This window comes from Plutella xylostella, chromosome 24, assembly GCF_932276165.1.
Source record: "Plutella xylostella chromosome 24, ilPluXylo3.1, whole genome shotgun sequence".
Taxonomy (NCBI): Eukaryota; Metazoa; Arthropoda; class Insecta; order Lepidoptera; family Plutellidae; genus Plutella; species Plutella xylostella.
This window is the reverse complement of record NC_064004.1, coordinates 3,938,704-3,960,516: the sequence shown is the minus strand read 5'-3', so window position 1 is coordinate 3,960,516 and position 21,813 is coordinate 3,938,704. Positions and strand designations below refer to the sequence as shown.

At 37.1% G+C, this 21,813-nt stretch overlaps 1 protein-coding gene and 4 long non-coding RNA genes across 10 annotated transcripts in view; 3 read left to right on the top strand and 2 right to left on the bottom strand.

Moving 5' to 3' along the window:
• LOC105389960 (glycerol-3-phosphate acyltransferase 3) overlaps positions 1-21,813 on the top strand; it is a 47,970-nt gene that overhangs the window by 10,842 nt on the left and 15,315 nt on the right. For 2 of the 4 annotated variants that reach the window (XM_038110564.2, XM_038110562.2), the window contains exon 2: positions 20,971-21,094. In XM_038110564.2, the coding sequence (XP_037966492.1) occupies positions 20,971-21,094 (124 nt within the window). Of the gene's footprint in view, positions 1-20,970; positions 21,095-21,525; positions 21,635-21,813 lie in introns of all 4 variants that reach the window. The other 2 variants (XM_048629935.1, XM_048629934.1) reach the window with 2 other exon arrangements.
• LOC125490503 lies at positions 1,885-3,394 on the top strand. The gene is made up of 2 exons (XR_007267710.1): positions 1,885-2,917; positions 3,050-3,394. It is a non-coding gene; the product is annotated as an uncharacterized LOC125490503 (long non-coding RNA).
• Positions 3,959-6,016, bottom strand: LOC125490505. Its single transcript, XR_007267712.1, has 3 exons — positions 5,560-6,016; positions 4,859-5,018; positions 3,959-4,090 (listed from the first exon to the last, which is right to left on the bottom strand). It is a non-coding gene; the product is annotated as an uncharacterized LOC125490505 (long non-coding RNA).
• LOC125490504 lies at positions 9,290-10,988 on the top strand. Its single transcript, XR_007267711.1, has 2 exons — positions 9,290-10,507; positions 10,640-10,988. It is a non-coding gene; the product is annotated as an uncharacterized LOC125490504 (long non-coding RNA).
• Positions 11,545-14,019, bottom strand: LOC125490506. Of its 3 annotated transcripts, none has more exons than XR_007267714.1 (3): positions 13,580-14,019; positions 12,919-13,074; positions 11,545-12,201 (listed from the first exon to the last, which is right to left on the bottom strand). It is a non-coding gene; the product is annotated as an uncharacterized LOC125490506 (long non-coding RNA). The 3 variants fall into 3 exon arrangements; XR_007267715.1 differs by lacking the exon at positions 13,580-14,019 and adding an exon at positions 13,555-13,571; XR_007267713.1 differs by lacking the exon at positions 13,580-14,019 and having other exon boundaries at positions 12,919-13,523.

The window sequence follows — 21,813 nt, the reverse complement described above, 5'->3', positions numbered from 1 at the left end:
CATTGCATACTTTATCAATTAAAACACATAAAAAGCCCCAAAAACATTGGAAAAATAATGCTAGGTATTTATAAACACTAAAATATGTTCTAAAATAAATAAATTCTAAAAAATACGACGTTTACTTACTGACGCTCTTGTTGGTTAATGGATATTTTGTATGGGGGCACCAAGATGCTATAGACCTGCCCGTATCTCACCTAGTTTATTATGTGTGGTGTGTCATTAGAAAATACTGACAGAAGTTTCATCAACATTGAAACGGTCTAGCAGGTGTCCAGGAGCCACTTTCTGACAGATTTTGGGTGAAAAATTGTCAATATTTCACGAATATTCAAGTTTGCAGGTGGAACCTGAAGAGATTCAGCTGCAAATGATAGTTCATATGAAAGGTATTATTAATACCTAGAAACGATTTTCAGCAATTTCAGATTAAATGACTTTTGGTGACTCTTCAAGGTGAAAATCAAAAAATAAAACTTAGCAGCCCAAGATTAACATTTTGTATGGGGGCACCAAGATGCTATAGACCTGCCCGCATCTCACCTGGTTTATTATAAGTGTTGTGTCATTAGAAAACACTGACAGAAGTTTCATCAACATTGAAACGGGATAGCAGGTGTCCAGGAGCCACTTTCTGACGGATTTTGGGTGAAAAATTGACAATATTTCACGAATATTCAAGTTTGCAGGTGGAGCCTAAACAGGTACAGCTGCAAATGATAGTTCATATGAAAGGTATTATTAATATCTAGAAACGGTTTTCAGCAATTTCAGATTAAATGACTTTTGGTGAATATTCAAGGTGAATACCAAAAAATAAAACTTAGCAGCCCAAGATTAACATTTTGTATGGCGGCACCAAGATGCTATAGACCTGCCCGCATCTCACCTGGTTTATTATATGGGTTGTGTCATAAGAAAACACTGACAGAAGTGTCATCAACATTGAAACGGTCTAGCAGGTGTCCAGGAGCCACTTTCTGACAGATTTTGGGTGAAAAATTGACAATATTTAACGAAAATTCAAGTTTGCAGGTGGAACCTGAAGAGATTCAGCTGCAAATGATAGTTCATATGAAAGGTATTATTAAAACCTAGAAATGGTTTTCAGCAAATTCAGATTAAATTACTTTTGGCGAATATTCAAGGTGAAAACCAAAAAATAAAACTTAGCAGCCCAAGATTAACATTTTGTATGGGGGCACCAAGATGCTACAGACCTGCCCGCATCTCACCTGCTGCCTTACTCCCAGCGATTAATAGTTGCTATCCAAAAAAGCCAATTAAAACTCAGTTGAAAAATTTAGGCCGATTCAGTTGGTACCACCACCTCGGTTTTGACTGAGCCGCGGACCAGGGACAACGTAGAAAATATATCAAGAAACGACTAGTGATTATTTTTGAAACGGTAGCCGAAGTAAGGGCTCCCACACATAAACACGACACGATGTCGCATCGTGCCACGACGCGGCGTCGTTTCACGATACGACGTCGCGTCGCGGAAATTTACGACTACCATCGTAAAAAAAACACGACATCGTAACGTAAAGTTCCGCGGCACGATGCCGTCGATACAACATTCATTCCCTAAAAATGGACCGCAGTAGACGCGTACTGCTTCTGCTGTTAATAAGAAGACGAAGAAAGAAAAGACAGATACTCAGAAGATACTGGATCCACCCATTTCTTTCAACAATGAATAATGGGAGTCACTTTTTAAAGAAGTACAATGCCTTGAAAATAGACCACAACAAGTTCGTGTATCGACACGTAACGACGTCGCGTCGTGAATTTACGCGACGCGACGTCGTATCGTGAAACGACGCGGCGTCGTGGCACGATGCGACATCGTGTCGTGTTTATGTGTGGTAGCCCTAAGCCGATATCAGGCCGATGTTGCGTTCCGTATTTCAATAGAGGTGAAAGAAAGAGATGTCGCTCTATAAAATTGTATAAGATCTTGTGTTTTTTCTCGCTCTGACAAGGAAAAAATTGGTGTGCGTTCGAAGTACTAGCGAAGCTTGAAATAAGAAATCCGGTAATCATCAGTCCATATTATGTTTTTATTTTTTCAATGTTAGTAAAATATTAATTAAAATACTTATTAAACACTAGGTTAAAGTCATCACTCATGCCATTTTTTACTTATTATTCACAAAAACTTAACTTTGTAAACGTTAAAATATGAAATGAGGGGCTTTTGAACGCATTCAAACTAAAAATCAAAATACTCTGTGAACCTGTGAAAACACTCCCTCAGTGTTGCCATTAGCGTACATTTTACACATTTGACGTACTATTTTAGCCTCCCATGTGTAATGTGTATATAATTGGTCCATGTAATGTACCATTTAAACTTAACTTCCAATATCATGATTATCACGTGTAAAATCTTTGTTTATGGACTATTTTACGTATTTTTTTTGGAATCGCAGCAAAAAAATTATTAACCACAATTAGTTACGATTTTGATTTTCTTGTATGATTATTTTCTCAACCAATATGATTATTACATGATTACAATGAGTATAAGTATATCATACATAAAACTGCGGGGTACCTACTCTGAAGGTTTTAGGACATTGTAACACTTTTTAAAATGCTATAATGAATATAGGTACGTTTCTCACGACTAAAATCTATTAAAATATAGTACTTCTGCTGACGAGCAGGTGCGAAAGAGCTGGAAAAGCTAAATTGAGTGATTTTAGTAAAAAAACAGCTCATGTACGGTTTTAACCCTAAATGTACGTTTTCAGCGCTGGATATGTGCGTTTTGAGAACTCCGTTGCGGCAACACTGCACTCCCTCCACTTCATTCATACAACATACAATAACAATGATAAAACAAAATTACAAATGGAATTTCCTTATTTAAATAGATATTTGTGCACTAAATACATAATAATATGACGTAAGTATAGTATTCTGATGGAGTGGTTAAGTTGCAGACTCAGATCGACTCGATTTATAAAATAGACCGATAAAATATTACGATAATTTGTTACAAAGTTATAGATATTAAACTATCAATCATTGTTTACAGAAAGAAGAAGAAGACGTTGCGTGTCACCGTATAGCCAAGGAAATATCTTGTGAAAGTTTTAACTCAAGGCGGAAATTTATTGAAAAAATACTCAACATAACCTACAATTACAGTGAAATACTGAAAATATCTTGTACCGTGATAATATTTCTGAATAATAAGTGCAAACCCATACTCTAAGATCGTGCTTTCAACCACATACTTAATACAATTCCATAATCATATCGAAATCCAAAAGTTCGTAAGTCGTAAGTGATCATAGTTTAGGTGTGTACTTATTAGACTCATGCATTGTAAACTCTATAAACGATTACTCGTAATGTATTAATCATATTAAAAGTTGAATGCGGCTGTTTTATTTTTTATTCTTTATGTTTAAAGCAGTTCTAAGAAAAAGCAGTAATAACTAGTAATAAGAGTTGTAACATTATGCATGGACCAAGTGTCTGCTTATGTAAAAACACAATGTTTTCATGTAAGTAAACCCTGCTTTAAACATAAAAAATGTGTCTACCTAATCTTCATAAAGCAGATAATGCTAACACCCTGATTACACCACCAAGTAGAGCGGCCCGAGACAGTGTCCTCCGCTGAGCACTGTTAAATTTGTTAAGTACTGTCTTGCCACTCTACTCAGTAGGTGATAACAAGGGTATTACATTGCAACAGGTAAAAGTAAGTATACAGGGCCTCAAGTCTGCTAAGGAATGAGGAGGATATTATGGTAGGTATCCATATATTAAAAGTACAACTTACAATGTTACTTATACAATTTCTTCCATGTTGCAATGTTATCATTGCCGGACTCTTAAGAAGGAATACTTCCTATCAAGCCTTTATAAATCAATAGTATCATGAATGACCTCTTAGTCAAGTGCAACATCAACATTTAAATAATGAAATGAAACATGGTTTTTGCTGTATTTGTATTTTGTGTTTATTAAGTATGATATATTAAATCACATCACAATTATTATCAGTGTTCTGAAATATCAAGCATAAGCTTCTCTTCTATTAGCTAAAAAACTGCTTTCTGATTATCTGAAATAAGATAGAAATATAGATTAATAGTAATTCTATAGGTTAGGATATAATAATAATATATTGTACAGTCAGCCAAAGAGATATGTATGCCACCCCAACGCAAGCCCTTAGATATTATGACAATTGATAGGTAATATTTATGTAACATGAAAAATAAGGATAACTAATATTAAGGTAAGTAATACTTAAGTTAGTAAGTATTGATAAAATATTATTATTCCACCCATGAGGATTAAATTTTTGTTGCTGTGGTGGCATAAATATCTATTGCTGACTGTACTATCAAGGTATTGATACAACTTTATTTAGTAGATTTTCTATTCTATTCTATTCTGAGAGGTGGCGAAGCTCCTGTACGTGGCTCTCTTGAGTGGAACCTTTGTACATATCCCCTTAATTTTAGCTCAGCCAGCCTAGCTCTCGAGTAAAATGGAGCGGCAAGCCTGGGTGTTCCAATAGCTGAGATAGGCTTTCTGTTGGTCCAAGAATAGATAGTCTTGTTTCTGTAGTAGGTGGAGATTGAGCCAGCATAGGTATATTTTTTTACCTACAAAAGATACCCACCGCAGCACTACAGTTTAATCCTAAGGTACTTAGAAAACAGATGAATCAAATAATATTTTATAGATATAGAATCTAGATAAGCAAGCCAAGTAAATTATTTTTCATACTGTCAGTGCATCATAAAATTAAAGTGTTTGTGCTAGGGTAGTATTTCATATCTTTTTTGCTACAAATAAATTGAAATCAGCTTAAGTGACTTACTCAGTAGCAGAATGATATGCCAATTTAGTTTCTTATGTAGGTATTAACTTCATAAGATCTTAATACAACTTGTTGTTAAGTAGGTACTTCACATAGGCACTTGAATATTTAGTCTTGGTTATAAATTCCAGTCTGGAGCCAGTTGCAACGCAGTAAAAACCTACAAATACCAAAATTCTGGTTAGTAGATATCATGGGGTTTAGGTTACAGACATTATGATAGTATAGGAAGGTTTATCTTATTATTATTATTATTAGTAGGTATATATTGTTAGCCACTGGACTTAGCTGGAGCGAGACCAGACATAGGTGGTTTAAACATAGATAGGTGGCAGATTTTATGACACCTCTGGGGTGCCATAGGACTACAACAATGGTAAAAGAAGGTTTGTCTTTGTTTTGAAGGATATTTCCTTTAAGGCTTCTTCTTCATGCCTTAAGAACATGAGAGTTAAGGCGGTCATCCACTGGCGAGGCGACGGTATAGATTGTTGGCTTGTCGAATCTCGTTGGTGATCCATTAGCGAACCAAACAGTCTACTCTCATCATTGGCAAAGTCGTGGCGTGCTTTTTGTAACATCGTTGGAGGTTTTTTAGACCGCGGACTTAGAGGTTATTGGAGGTTTTTCTCGCGAATGGATCACCGCCTTTAGTTGAAGAAACTTTTACATGTACCTCTATTATGTTCGTGGATACTCACCTTATTTGTTACGCTCAAATCAGCTAGTTTCATGAAGCTAAAGTCTTCAATCAAATTGTCCGTCAACTCCTTTAAATATGCTTTAAATATCCAGGGAGACTGGTTTGCAATCCTCACGTATCCTCAGTTACTACTTTCACATCACTTTGTAGGTGTAATTACAGGCTCTTTTTCTTACAAAAATAGGAAAAATTAGCCATTGTAATGGCTTTGCGTTGCAAGAATAGGAACTTTTTTCAAAGAGGCGTTGAGTCGCAACTTTGACATATAATCTACTCTGTGTGATGAGCTCATGATGAGCTCGTGGTGCGAATTTCTAGCTTAGTAACGCTATAATTTTCACTGAACGGTTTGCGTGACGTCATAACACAATGAGCCGCAAAAATGTGCGGTGGGAGTACGAAATCAGCGATCTTGTTGAAATCGATTCAGCCACTCATCGCTGGGAGTAAGGCTGCTGGTTTATTATATGTGTTGTGTCATAAGAAAACACTGACAGAAGTGTCATCAACATTGAAACGGTATAGCAGGTGTCCAGGAGCCACTTTCTGACAGATTTTGGGTAAAAAATTGACAATATTTCACGAATATTCAAGTTTGCAGGTGGAACCTGAAGAGATTCAGCTGCAAATGATAATTCATATGAAAGGTATTATTAATACCTAGAAACAGTTTTCAGCAATTTCAGATTAAATGACTTTTGGTGAATATTCAAGGTGAAAACCAAAAAATAAAACTTAGCAGCCCAAGATTAACATTTTGTGTGGGGGCACCAAGATGCTACAGACCTGCCCGCATCTCACCTGGTTTATTATATGTGTTGTGTCATAAGAAAACACTGACAGAAGTTTCATCAACATTGAAACGGTATAGCAGGTGTCCAGGAGCCACTTTCTGACGGATTTTGGGTGAAAAATTGACAATATTTAACGAATATTCAAGTTTGCAGGTGGAACCTGAAGAGATTCAGCTGCAAACGATAGTTCATATGTGTTGAAGTTTGTTGTGTATAACGAAACATTTATATTTCTATTGTAGTCGCACGCCCGTCAGGTGGCGCCACTGAATAGTAATCTATCTTCTCTGTGGTTGTAATTTGTAACGTAATGTTTGTGCAAAATTATTTTTGAATAAATACTAATTTACTAAAGGAATCCTGTTTATTTAAAGCCCTGTTCCATCAGGTTATGGGCCCAGGATGCGCGAAAAATAAAAGTTCAAGAGTATTTTTGATTAAATTATCCATAAATCAAGATGGATAAAAGTGATATGGCGCCGGTTGGAGCCGGTGGCGTCGCCATGTCTTCTGCCACAAGTTCAGGAATTTCCGTAAACTTTGAAAAGCTAAATGGTATCGCTAACTACGGGAACTGGAAATTTCTAATGCGTATGTATTTGATACACGAAGACTTGTGGGACTGCATCGAAGAGTCGTCGCCGGGAGCACCCAAGGTCACAGATGATCGCAAACAACAGAAGGCGCTCGCAAAGATTTGCTTGATGGTACAGCCGTCGTCATTTTCTCATGTACGAAATGCTAAGACTGGATACGAAGCCTGGACTAACCTAAAAACGGCTTATGAAGATCGCGGGTTATGTAGAAGACTCGGTCTTTTGCGTACACTGTTTGGGCTGAAGCTAGAACTATTTAGTGACATGGAAGCTTATCTGACGAAGATCACCGACTTAGATCAACAACTAAGAGACATAAACGCCCCGTTGGACGATGATTTTCTCTCAGTGATAATTGGACGTAGTTACGCAGAAAGGACTCAACCCACACAAACCTAGTTCTGAGATATAGACGTTTAAAGTTCTAATCGGTATTCTTCAGCAATGAAAAGCCTCTTATATGTGGAAATTATCTTAAATTATGCATATTTATTGTTATTTTACTGTTGCAAATCATGGTGTAGCTATAACGAATATTTATTGAGTTATTAAGGAAAATATGCACTTGGATCCTTTCTCCTAAATTGCTTTTTCTATGCAAGCAGGGAAATTCAACGTTTCGCAGAAAGGATCCAACCAAATATTTATTTTTATAAAATATTTTTTTAAATAACATTATGGTTTTTAAAGTAAAATATTTATATTGTAGACACAAGACATTACTTTTTTACACAAAATAAAAATTATATATCAAAAGTAAACCTATTATTAAATAATTTATATTGAAATGTAATCGGAAACAACATTTTACATCTATATAAAAATCTAACCGGAACTGTATTCCCAAGCGCAAAACTCTGGATCAACTTAACCGATTTTGATATTTTTTTTACAAAATAGAAGCCTACGTTTTTAGTGAGTATCTACGACCCGTTTGTATCCCATAATTTTCAGGATAAAGTATTTTGACGGAAAGCAAACCTCATAGAAAAAAGTTGGGCATGAATAAAATTCTAACCGGAAATGTGTTCCCAAGCGCAAAACTCTGGATCAACTTAACCGATTTTGATATTTTTTTTACAAATTAGAAGCCTACGTTTTTAGTGAGTATCTACGACCCGTTTGTATCCCATAATTTTCAGGATAAGGCATTTTGACGGAAAGCAAACCTCATAGAAAAAAGTTGGGCATAAATAAAATTCTAACCGGAAATGTGTTTCCAAGAGCAAAACTCTGGATCAACTTAACCGATTTTGATATATTTTTTACGAAATGGAAGCCCACTTTTTTAGTAAGTGTCTACGACCCGTATTTATCCCATAATTTTCAGGATAAAGCAATATGAACATAAGCAAACCTCAAAGGATAAAGTTGGACATAAATAAAATTCTCTTTTACTCTAACTTCACTTCATCATTCTCGGTATATTGCAACTATCCTCCTTTTTATGCCTCCGTAGGATATCCGTCGTTCCCTGTGCTTACCATACGATCGCTGAAAAGTGGGATTTCAGTGATCGTATGGTCCGTATCACTTCGACTTTACTTTGCGGTTGGATATTAAAATTTATGTCAAGATGCAGAATAATTATAAATCTCATAATCATTAACCATCATCACGACCCGTCACATCTCCACTGCCGGGGCATGGGTCTCCTTCCAATGAAGGAAGGGATTAGGCCTAGTCCACTACTCTGTCCCAGTGTGGGTTAGTGGACCCCAACACAAGCAAGCTTGTGCTGACAGAGTTGACGGGTAATTGGGAAACCAGACTGTCAGATGTTTTCAAGCCGCCCGAAGGTCTCTGAGCAGGCTTAACGACTGCTATCGATTTTATTATAATCATAATGATTACGATTACGCTTCTTGACATACATCAAGATCTGGATATACAAGATGCTCCTGGTTTATTGAATCTGCATCCAAATCCTCAGATGCAGACTGGTTTAGATCTTTAAAAACTTCGGCAATGTGGTCATACCATCTTACAAGTCGGTCTTCCATAGTAACAAGGAGATATCCTGGGGTTTGTTGCAAAGTTTATTTGATTCTTTCTATAGATCCTTCATGGCAGCCGCTGTTTGTTTTCTCCAAGATATAGAATCAGACTAACAGCGTTGGTCCTTTTTTAAATTACGTTTGATATTTTGTTCACAAAGAAAATACTCGTACGCAACTCGTGCTTCTTTAGAATGGTAGTCTAGTTCGATGTTAAGTCTTCCTTGGAGAGTTGATCATATGCCATGTTCCTTTAGACATCCATTCTTTCTTTAAGTGTTCCTTGTGCCTTATTATTTCTTCGCAATTTTCATAAAACATGTTTTTAATGCCAGTGCAGCAGCCTTACTCCCAGCGATTAATAGTCGCTATCCAAAAAAGCCAATTAAAACTCAGTTGAAAAATTTAGGCCGATTCAGTTGGTACCACCACCTCAGTTTTGACTGAGCCGCGGACCAGGGACAACGTAGAAAATATATCAAGAAACGACTAGTGATTATTTTTGAAACGGTAGCCGAAGTAAGCCGATATCAGGCCGATGTTGCGTTCCGTATTTCAATAGAGGTGAAAGAAAGAGATGTCGCTCTATAAAATTGTATAAGATCTTGTGTTTTTTCTCGCTCTGACAAGGAAAAAATTGGTGTGCGTTCGAAGTACTAGCGAAGCTTGAAATAAGAAATCCGGTAATCATCAGTCCATATTATGTTTTTATTTTTTCAATGTTAGTAAAATATTAATTAAAATACTTATTAAACACTAGGTTAAAGTCATCACTCATGCCATTTTTTACTTATTATTCACAAAAACTTAACTTTGTAAACGTTAAAATATGAAATTAGGGGCTTTTGAACGCATTCAAACTAAAAATCAAAATACTCTGTGAACCTGTGAAAACACTCCCTCAGTGTTGCCATTAGCGTACATTTTACACATTTGACGTACTATTTTAGCCTCCCATGTGTAATGTGTATATAATTGGTCCATGTAATGTACCATTTAAACTTAACTTCCAATATCATGATTATCATGTGTAAAATCTTTGTTTATGGACTATTTTACGTATTTTTTTTGGAATCGCAGCAAAAAAATTATTAACCACAATTAGTTACGATTTTTATTTTCTTGTATGATTATTTTCTCAACCAATATGATTATTACATGATTACAATGAGTATAAGTATATCATACATAAAACTGCGGGCTACCTACTCTGAAGGTTTTAGGACATTGTAACACTTTTTAAAATGCTATAATGAATATAGGTACGTTTCTCACGACTAAAATCTATTAAAATATAGTACTTCTGCTGACGAGCAGGTGCGAAAGAGCTGGAAAAGCTAAATTGAGTGATTTTAGTAAAAAAACAGCTCATGTACGGTTTTAATCCTAAATGTACGTTTTCAGCGCTGGATATGTGCGTTTTGAGAACTCCGTTGCGGCAACACTGCACTCCCTCCACTTCATTCATACAACATACAATAACAATGATAAAACAAAATTACAAATGGAATTTCCTTATTTAAATAGATATTTGTGCACTAAATACATAATAATATGACGTAAGTATAGTATTCTGATGGAGTGGTTAAGTTGCAGACTCAGATCGACTCGATTTATAAAATAGACCGATAAAATATTACGATAATTTGTTACAAAGTTATAGATATTAAACTATCAATCATTGTTTACAGAAAGAAGAAGAAGACGTTGCGTGTCACCGTATAGCCAAGGAAATATCTTGTGAAAGTTTTAACTCAAGGCGGAAATTTATTGAAAAAATAGGTACTCAACATAACCTACAATTACAGTGAAATACTGAAAATATCTTGTACCGTGATAATATTTCTGAATAATAAGTGCAAACCCATACTCTAAGATCGTGCTTTCAACCACATACTTAATACAATTCCATAATCATATCGAAATCCAAAAGTTCGTAAGTCGTAAGTGATCATAGTTTAGGTGTGTACTTATTAGACTCATGCATTGTAAACTCTATAAACGATTACTCGTAATGTATTAATCATATTAAAAGTTGAATGCGGCTGTTTTATTTTTTATTCTTTATGTTTAAAGCAGTTCTAAGAAAAAGCAGTAATAACTAGTAATAAGAGTTGTAACATTATGCATGGACCAAGTGTCTGCTTATGTAAAAACACAATGTTATCATGTAAGTAAACCCTGCTTTAAACATAAAAAATGTGTCTACCTAATCTTCATAAAGCAGATAATGCTAACACCCTGATCACACCACCAAATAGAGCGGCCCGAGACAGTGTCCTCCGCTGAGCACTGTTAAATTGTGATCCACGGAATGGTTTTAGATCAGCCAAGAGTACTGTCTTGCCACTCTACTCAGTAGGTGAAATAGCAAGGGTATAACATTGCAACAGGTAAAAGTTAGTATACCTGGTAGGTATCCATATATTAAAAGTACAACTTACAATGTTACTTATACAATTCTTCCATGTTGCAATGTTATCATTGCCGGACTAAGAAGGAATACTTCCTATCAAGCCTTTATAAATCAATAGGATCATGAATGACCTCTTAGTCAAGTGCAACATCAACAGGTAAATAATGAAATGAAACATGGTTTTTGCTGTATTTTGTGTTTCATCATATATTAAATCACATCACAATTATTATTAGTGTTCTGAAATATCAAGCATAAGCTTCTCTTCTATTAGCTAAAAAACTGCTTCTTGATTATCTGAAATAAGATAGAAATATAGATTAATAGTAATTCTATAGGTTAGGATATAATAATAATATATTGTACAGTCAAGAAAAGAGATATGTATGCCACCCCAACGCAAGCCCTTAGATATTATGACCACTGATAGGTAATATTTATGTAACATGGAAAATAATGATAACTGATATTAAGGTAAGTAATACTTAAGTTAGTAAGTATAGATAAAATATTATTATTCCACCCATGAGGATCAAATTTTCGTTACTGGGGTGGCATAAATATCTATTGCTGACTGTACTATCAAGGTATTGATACAACTTTATTTAGTAGATTTTCTATTCTATTCTGAGAGGTGGTGAAGCTCCTGTACGTGGCTCTCTTGAGTGGAACCTTTGTACATATCCCCTTAATTTTAGCTCAGCCAGCCTAGCTCTCGAGTAAAATGGAGCAGCAAGCCTGGGTGTTCCAATAGCTGAAATAGGCGTTCTGTTGGTGTTCTGAAATATCAAGCATAAGCTTCTCTTCTATTAGCTAAAAAAACTGCTTCTTGATTATCTGAAATAAGATAGAAATATAGATTAATAGTAATTCTATAGGTTAGGATATAATAATAATATATTGTACAGTCAACCAAAGAGATATGTATGCCACCCCAACGCAATACCTTAGATATTATGACCACTGATAGGTAATATTTATGTAACATGGAAAATAATGATAACTGATATTAAGGTAAGTAATACTTAAGTTAGTAAGTATAGATAAAATATTATTATTCCACCCATGAGGATCAAATTTTCGTTACTGGGGTGGCATAAATATCTATTGCTGACTGTACTATCAAGGTATTGATACAACTTTATTTAGTAGATTTTCTATTCTATTCTGAGAGGTGGTGAAGCTCCTGTACGTGGCTCTCTTGAGTGGAACCTTTGTACATATCCCCTTAATTTTAGCTCAGCCAGCCTAGCTCTCGAGTAAAATGGAGCAGCAAGCCTGGGTGTTCCAATAGCTGAAATAGGCTTTCTGTTGGTCCAAGAATAGATAGTCTTGTTTCTGTAGTAGGTGGAGATCGAGCCAGCATAGGTATATTTTTTACTACAAAAGATACCCACCGCAGCACTACAGTTTAATCCTAAGGTACTTAGAAAACAGATGAATCAAATAATATTTTATATAGATAGAGAATCTAGATAAGCAAGCCAAGTAAATTATTTTTCATACTTTCAGTGCATCATAAAATTAAAGTGTTTATCAGCTTAAGTGACTTACTCAGTAGCAGAATGATATGCCAATTTAGTTTCTTATGTAGGTATTAACTTCATAAGATCTTAATACAACTTGTTGTTAAGTACTTCAGATAGGCACTTGAATATTTAGTCTTGGTTATAAATTCCAGTCTGGAGCCAGTTGCAACGCAGTAAAAACCTAAAAATACCAAAATTCTGGTTAGTATCATGGGGTTTAGGTTACAGACATTATGGTAGTATACGAAGGTTTATCTTATTATTATTATTAGTAGGTATACATTTTGTTAGCCACTGGACTTAGCTGGAGCGAGACCAAACATAGGTGGTTTAAACAAAGATAGGTGGCAGATGTTAAAATAAGGTTTGTCTTTGTTATTAAGAACATGAGAGTTAAGGCGGTCATCCACTGGCGAGGCGACGGTATAGATTTTTGCTTGTTGGCTTGTCGAATCTCGTTGGTGATCCATTAGCGAACCAAACAGTCTACACTCATCATTGGGAAAGTCGTGGCGTGCTTCCAGACCAACTTCACTTTACTTCAGCAAACCTTCTTTTTGTAACCTCGTTGGAGGTTTTTTAGACCGCGGACTTAGAGGTTATTGGAGGTTTTGCTCGCGAATGGATCACCGCCTTAAGTTGAAGAGACTTTCACACGTACCTCTATTATGTTCGTGGAAACTCACCTTATTTTTTACGCTAAAATCAGCTAGTTTCATGGAGCTAAAGTCTTCAATCAAACTGTCCGTCAACTCCTTTGAATATCCAGGGAGACTGGTTTGCAATCCTCACGTATCCTCAGTAACTACTTTCACACCACTTTGTAGGTATAATTACAGGCTCTTTTTCTTACAAAAATAGGAAAATTAGCCATTGTTATGGCTTTGCGTTGCAAGAATAGGAACTTTTTTCAAAGGGGCGGCTCAGTGCAATTTTGACATTATAATCTACTCTGTGTGATGAGCTCGTGGTGCGAATTTCTGGCTTAGTAACGCTATAATTTTCACTGAACGGTTTGCGTGACGTCATAACACAATGAGCCGCAAAAATGTGCGGTGGGAGTACGAAATTAGCGATATTTGTGAAATCGATTCAGCCACTCATCGCTGGGAGTAAGGCTGCAGTTATCTTTGATTGAGGCGCGTCGCGTCGCCCACACTTAGTAGGTTGATGGTATTTGTTGTGCGTCTGGATACTAAGTTATCTTCTGACTTCTGGGTCTTGCAGCTTATTTACAGTGACATCTTTGGCAGATCTTGTGGCCTGCTTCTGAGCTCCCGCTATCGTCAAGCAGATTTTTCCAACGACTAAGTGGTGATCACTCTTGACTTTAGCAACCCTTCTTAAGTATTTCTAACATCTAGAAGTGAATGTCTTCATTTTCGAATAATCAAAATATGGTCGATTTGGTTCGCGGTCCGACAGTCGTGTAAGAACCAAGTCACCTTGTGACATTCCTTTGGAGTTACCACCACCGAAAATTAGCCATTAACAATCCTTAGGCATCGTCGCTCGCTTATCAAATCGGGGGTAACTTGTATGAATCTGATAGATGTTTGAGAGTCGAGCGACGCTGCTTATGGATTGTTAATTGCTAATGTGACTTGCCCACACTAACATACGGTGCCGATACATAGACGATGACCAACGAAACTGTGCACCGAATCAGAGTTCAACAAAGAGCTATAGAGAGAGCCATGTTAAGTATTTCGCTTAGACGTATTCCCAACGTGGTGATCCGTCAAAAGAGGAAAGTGTTCAACGTCGGTATGCGGGTCGCCGAACTGAAATGGGAGTGACAGGACACTTGGCTCGTGGGGGGACGGAAGGTGGAAAAATGCGGTGACAGAATAGTGGCCAAGAGACGGAACAAAAACAGTTTGAATCCTTTCTGTCAAATAAAATTTGAACTGTTTTATTAAAAACTTATATTCTATGAAACAACTCAGACAGTTTGAGTCCTTTCTGCTAAATACAAATTGACTTCTTTCAATCAATAAGTATTTCGCTAAAACGACTCAAGACGGTTTGAGTCCTTTCTGCTAAATACAAATTGTCTTTTTTCAATGAATAAGTATTTCTCTAAAACGACTCAGACGGGTTGAGTCCTTTCTGCTAAATACAAATTGTCTTTTTTTAATGAATACGTATTTCTCTAAAACGACTCAGAGCGCTTGAGTCTTTTATGAAAAACTAATTTTTTCATGGTTTCATAGGAAATGCGTTTCTGTAAAAAGACTCAAACAGTTTGAGTCCTTTATGTGAAACTAAAAAATGTGTGTTTCATACAATGTGGGTTGGTCCCCCACATCAAAAAAGTATGTTGTAGTTGGTTTTTTACTGTGTTTGTTTTCTTGACAGGTAGACACTACATTAAATAGCATGTTCTAGTATATAACTCAATTTTGACGAAGTTGTGGATTGGGGCCTTTCTGCGTAACTACGTCCAATTTTAAGTGGTTTACCGGCAGACTACGATCCACTTATAATGACATTGGAAAATTCAAACATTAAACTGTGCAGTGAAAACGTGAAAAGTAAACTATTGCAAGAGAACTTGCGCAGAGACTTTGATAAATGTGAAGAAAGTGCATTGTTGACAAATAGGTTATCAAGAGGTGTAAACAAACACTCGAGGGTTAAGTGTTATGTTTGTAAACAATCAGGTCATTTTGCTAGAAACTGTCCATTGAAAACTATAAATAAAAGTGGTGAGGATTGTGAAAAGGCATGGAATGGAACATTACTAACAGCATTAGCAGTGGACATTAACTCGAATGCGTGGTATGTGGACTCTGGTGCTACTTCTCACATGACAAACAACAAAAACTTATTAAAAAACTATGTTGTGGACAATCCTCGGTTAGTGACAGTTGCAAATAATCAGAAAATAAATAGTGAAGGACACGGTGATGTAGAACTATTGTTAAATGGAAAACAAGAAATAACAAAAATAAGTGATGTTATTTATGTGCCGGACTTGTCTACGAGTTTGCTCTCTGTCAGTAAGATGACAGCTAAGGGTCTTCAGGTGCATTTTGACAGTCAAGAGTGCAGTATTTGCTTTGGTGGGACAGTGATTGCAAGTGCTACTAAAGTAAATGATGTTTATCAACTAAACATGGAGATTCCAAAGTGTACAACTGAAAATCAGCTAGCAGCGGTGGCAGCGTGTGAGTCAGTGGTTCTGTCCGAGTGTGGGCCATCTTCTACACTACCGGCAGTGGCTCAGTTTACTAATGAGAGCCAACCAGTTGAGACTGTAAAATTGTGCAAGGCTCAGTCAACCCAGGAGTTATGGCATCGGAGACTCGGACATCTGAATAGACGAAGCATGGATCTACTTAAAAACGGTATGGCTAATGGAATTAATTATACTGGTGGAAAACATAGTCCTTGTGTTGCATGCATTGAAGGGAAACAAAGCAGATTGCCGTTTCCGGAACAATCTTATAATAGGGCAACAGATAAACTAGGCCTTATACACTCAGATTTGTGTGGTCCAATGTCAGTTTCCTCTTATAGTGGTGCTAGATATCTGCTAACATTCATAGATGATTACACAAGAATGACCTTTGGCTATTTCATTAAGACTAAAGATGAAGTGTTTTCAGTATTTAAGATGTTTAAGAGCTATGTAGAAAACCAAACTGATTTGAAAATAAAGAAAATTAGAACAGATAATGGATGTGAATATGTCAATAACCAATTTCAGATGTTTCTGAGAGAGCATGGCATCGAGCACCAGACCACAGTGCCATACTGCCCGCAGCAAAATGGTGTCGCGGAGAGAGCAAATCGTACAATTATGGAAGCAGCTCGGTGCATGCTGCAAGACGCTGGAATGGACAAAAGGCTCTGGGCGGAGGCTGTGAACACAGCAATCTACATTAAAAACAAGTCGCCTAGCAGGGCAGTGAAAGGCACCACGCCCGAGGAGAAATGGACAGGTAATAAAGTAGATTTATCTAACCTGAGAACATTTGGCTGTGTTGCTTATGCTATGATACCAGGTCAAAAACGAAGAAAACTAGATGCTAAAAGTAAGAGGTACATATTTGTGGGCTACTGCACGGAATCAAAAGGCTATAGGTTAATTGACCCAGAGGATCTTTCTAAATGCATTAAGTCAAGAGATGTTCAATTTTTAGAAAACAAAATGGCTTCAGATCTTAAATTACTTAAGGATGACAGTGCTACCAGTAGTCAAATAAAACTCACAAGTAATATTGAAGATAATGAAAATGCTAGTCAAAGAGATGAAGAAGAAGAGCTCATGCCTGTCATAGAGATATTAGATTCTAGCCACACTGATTCTGATTCTTGTGTTTCTGATAATGCTTCAGATGCGACGTGGACCCCTGGTATGGCTACAGATGCAACATCAAGTGATTATGAAGATGTAGAGGAATCTGCTGCCATAGTGCGGAGTGCAACAGAGATGTGCCAATCTGATGAACCGTTAACAATACAAGATGCACTATCCAGTCCTGAAAAAGAACACTGGAAGAAGGCAATAGCAGATGAGTATGAATCCTTTGAGAAAAATAAAGCTTGGAATCTAACATTACTACCTGAAGGAAAGAAAGCTGTCAAGTGCAAATGGGTCTTTAAGAAAAAGCTGGGACCGAATGGTGAGTTGAAACGCTATAAAGCCCGACTTGTTGCTAAAGGATTTACTCAGAGATATGGAATAGATTACAAGGAAACCTACTCACCTGTGGTAAGATACTCTACCATACGTACCTTACTTGCTCTAGCTGTCAATCTGAATATGCATGTGGACCATATGGATGTGAAAACAGCATTTTTAAATGGTGATCTTGCAGAAACTGTTTTCATGGAGCAGCCAGATGGGTACAAAGTGGAAGGCAAAGAAGAGTATGTATTCAAATTGAATAAAGCAATATATGGTCTAAAACAAGCCTCAAAAAGTTGGTATGATAAGATAGATAATGCATTGTTAAACCTGAAGTTCAGAAGATCAGTCAGTGAACCCTGTGTTTATATTAAAACGGATGATGCAGGAGATCTCATTATACTAGCCCTTTATGTTGATGACATATTACTATTCAGCAAGGATACTCCTGAAAAAGAAAAACTAAAGGAAGAACTGATGAGCACATTTGAAATGAGAGATCTTGGTCGAGCTAATCATATATTGGGAATGAACTTGAGACAGGAAGAAAATAAGATTACTCTTGATCAGAAAAATTACATAATGAAAGTATTGGAGCAATTTAATATGTCAGACTGTAAGCCTGTTGGCACACCATTAGAAATTGGCATGAAATTTGAAAAAGGAGAGAAGAATGATATTGATTCAAATTATAGAAGTCTTATGGGATGCATCATGGTATGCTTTTCAGCAATTTCAGATTAAATGACTTTTGGTGACTCTTCAAGGTGAAAATCAAAAAATAAAACTTAGCAGCCCAAGATTAACATTTTGTATGGGGGCACCAAGATGCTATAGACCTGCCCGCATCTAACCTGGTTTATTATGTGTGGTGTGTCATTAGAAAATACTGACAGAAGTTTCATTAACATTGAAACGGTATAGCAGGTGTCCAGGAGCCACTTTCTGACGGATTTTGGGTGTTTAATTTAAGTTTTTTTTTTTTTTTCACCTTGAATATTCAACAAAAGTCATTTAATCTGAAATTGCTGAAAACCATTTCTAGGTATAATAATACCTTTCATATGAACTATCATTTGCAGCTGTACCTGTTCAGGCTCCACCTGCAAACTTGAATATTCGTTAAATATTGTCAATTTTTCACCCAAAATCCGTCAGAAAGTGGCTCCTGGACACCTGCTATGCCGTTTCAATTTTGATGAAACTTCTTTCAGTGTTTTCTAATGACACAACACACATAATAAACCAGGTGAGATGCGGGCAGGTCTATAGCATCTTGGTGCCCCCATACAAAATGTTAATCTTGGGCTGCTAAGTTTTATTTTTTGGTTTTCACCTTGAATATTCACCAAAAGTCATTTAATCTGAAATTGCTGAAAACCGTTTCTAGGTATTAATAATACCTTTCATATGAACTATCATTTGCAGCTGAATCTCTTCAGGTTCCACCTGCAAACTTGAATATTCGTGAAATATTGACCATTTTTCACCCAAAATCTGTCAGAAAGTGGCTCCTGGACACCTGCTGTACCGTTTCAATGTTGATGAAACTTCTGTCAGTGTTTTCTTATGACACAACACACATAATAAACCAGGTGAGATGCGGGCAGGTCTATAGCATCTTGGTGCCCCCATACAAAATGTTAATCTTGGGCTGCTAAGTTTTATTTTTTGGTTTTCACCTTGAATATTCACCAAAAGTCATTTAATCTGAAATTGCTGAAAACCATTTCTAGGTTTTAATAATTAATTTCATATGAATTATCATTTGCAGCTGAATCTCTTCAGGTTCCACCTGCAAACTTGAATATTCGTTAAATATTGTCAATTTTTCACCCAAAATCCGTCAGAAAGTGGCTCCTGGACACCTGCTATCCCGTTTCAATGTTGATGAAACTTCTGTCAGTATTTTCTAATGACACACCACACATAATAAACCAGGTTTGATGCGGGCAGGTCTATAGCATCTTGGTGCCCCCATACAAAATATCAATAAAAAATAAATAACCAACAAGAGCGTCAGTAAGTAAACGTCGTATTTTTTAGAATTTATTTATTTTAGAACATATTTTAGTGTTTATATAAATACCTAGCATTATTATTCCAATGTTTTTGGGGCTTTTTACGTGTTTTAATTGATAAAGTATGCAATGACTGAAGTGACCATCTTAATTTGGTCGCGTATTCAAAGGCTGCTAACTTTAGGCTGCTAACTTCACGCAGGTAAAAGTTTTTACTCGTAAGAGTCTTAAGTATGAATGGATAGATGTTTGTTTTCCCGGGTATCTTTTAAAGCAACTTCTACGCGAAGCAAGCTCGTGTGAGAGTTGTCGGGAAACCGTCACTATCGACTGTCAGATGTTTTCAAGTGGCCCGAAGGCTCCTGACTAGGCTTATCGACTGCTGCCGAAACAGCAACCGAGACCCACAATGTAACTAAGTTATTTTTGTATGTGGCACACATAAGCAGCTCAGTTTTCATTACATTATGCCTCTTTATGTAATACCTAAGTATACGCCCTGATGCCGAAATGGAAATCGGCGACGAATATAATTATATAGGAGATGTCCTTCAAACTACAGAATAGCAAACGTACTTACATTAGCATTGAATTGAAATATTTAAATACTTTGTGCCAATGTTTACGTTTCGACGGATACGCGCTTTCCTGTGCCGGTTCTGTTCGTAACGAAAGGTGTTGTACGTTCTACGTATGTATGTGGCAATGTTGCCTTTATAAGATGATACGTCGACATATATCCTGGGGGTCACTTCAAGTTGCTAAGTTTAGTAGCGCTGCCGCATTACACACGACTACGACTCTATCTCATTGTATGGGGTGGCAGCTGTTTTTCGTAACTTTATGTTAAGCTTGAGTAACCCTACTGACGTCACTTAGTAGGGACATAGGCCTTTGAGAAGACTTCTCCATTCTGTCTTATCTTGGACAGCGGCAGATCCTTCCACTTCAATCCAGCAAGCTTTGCTATTATCTCATTTAAACACCGATATGTTAGAAATGGTGGTATTACTCAGGTGAAAAATTAAACGGTTACAGATGTATAGTAACAGCCTTCAGTCCGTTGTTTTTCTACACTCATGACTTCCACTTACACCTTAAACTTGACCTTAAGCAGTTGCCTGACAAGTCGTCAGCGCTTTCGATTCGTCACCATGCGTTTTACATCAAACGAACATAGTGTTAAAACGGGTATTCCTTCGATGAAGCTTTCTTATTTCCACCCGAAGGTTGTCTGTAAGAAATCACTTTTAGTCATAAAAATGGGGTAGGTACAAAGAGACCTTAGGGCTAGAATAAGTTACATAGTTCTGGGGTGGAATTCGGGGGTGGTTGCCCTACTGTTTTGTCTACTTTATCCATTCATCTACCTTCTCACATGTGTCGACCACTTCCTAACCCCGCCTTCCTCTTCCAGTATGGGCGCCAGCACATCGAGGTGGCGAAGAAGCTGCAGCGGCACGACAGCTCAGATGAGGACGAGGGGCCCCCCGCGCCAGACAAGCCGCCCTCCGCCGTCATCAAGGAGAACGGGGTCAATGGTGAGTTATACTGGCACCTAGCCTAGTATAGTAGCCTAGCGAGACAAGATCAGCTACCTTACCAACCACCGACACATTAGCAGTCAACAATCCTAAATGAAATCAAAATCCTTTGTACATTGTTAGTTTTCTTTTAATGTTCTTCACCTTTTTTAATTGTAACTTTATAATGTACAATAAAGTGTTTATAAATAAATAAATAAAATCAATCCTAAAGCAGCATCCATTATCTGTCAAACATCTGTCAGACCCATACAAGTTAGGTCACATTGAGCAGATAAGGAATGCTGGTTAAAGATTGCCGTTCCCTAATGGTCGGTGGTGGTGAATTTTGGTGACCCCGACGGGTTGCAGTATAGTGAATCGACAAAACGAAGGTGCGGGTGATTCGGGTAGTATGTGAATTGCTTTATAACAGAGTTGGTTAGCACATCGAGGTGGCCAAGAAGCTGCAGCGGCACGACAGCTCAGATGAAGACGAGGGGCCTCCCGCGCCAGACAAGCCGCCCTCCGCCGTCATCAAGGAGAACGGGGTTAATGGTGAGTGATACTGGTACTTAGCCTAGTATGGTATAGTAGCCTAGCAAGACAAGATCAGCTACCTTACCAACCACCGACACATTAAGAATCAAAATCAATCCTAAAGCAGCATCGCTTATCTGTCAAAAATCTGTCAGACCTATACAAGTTACGTCACATTTGGCAAATAAGGAATGCTG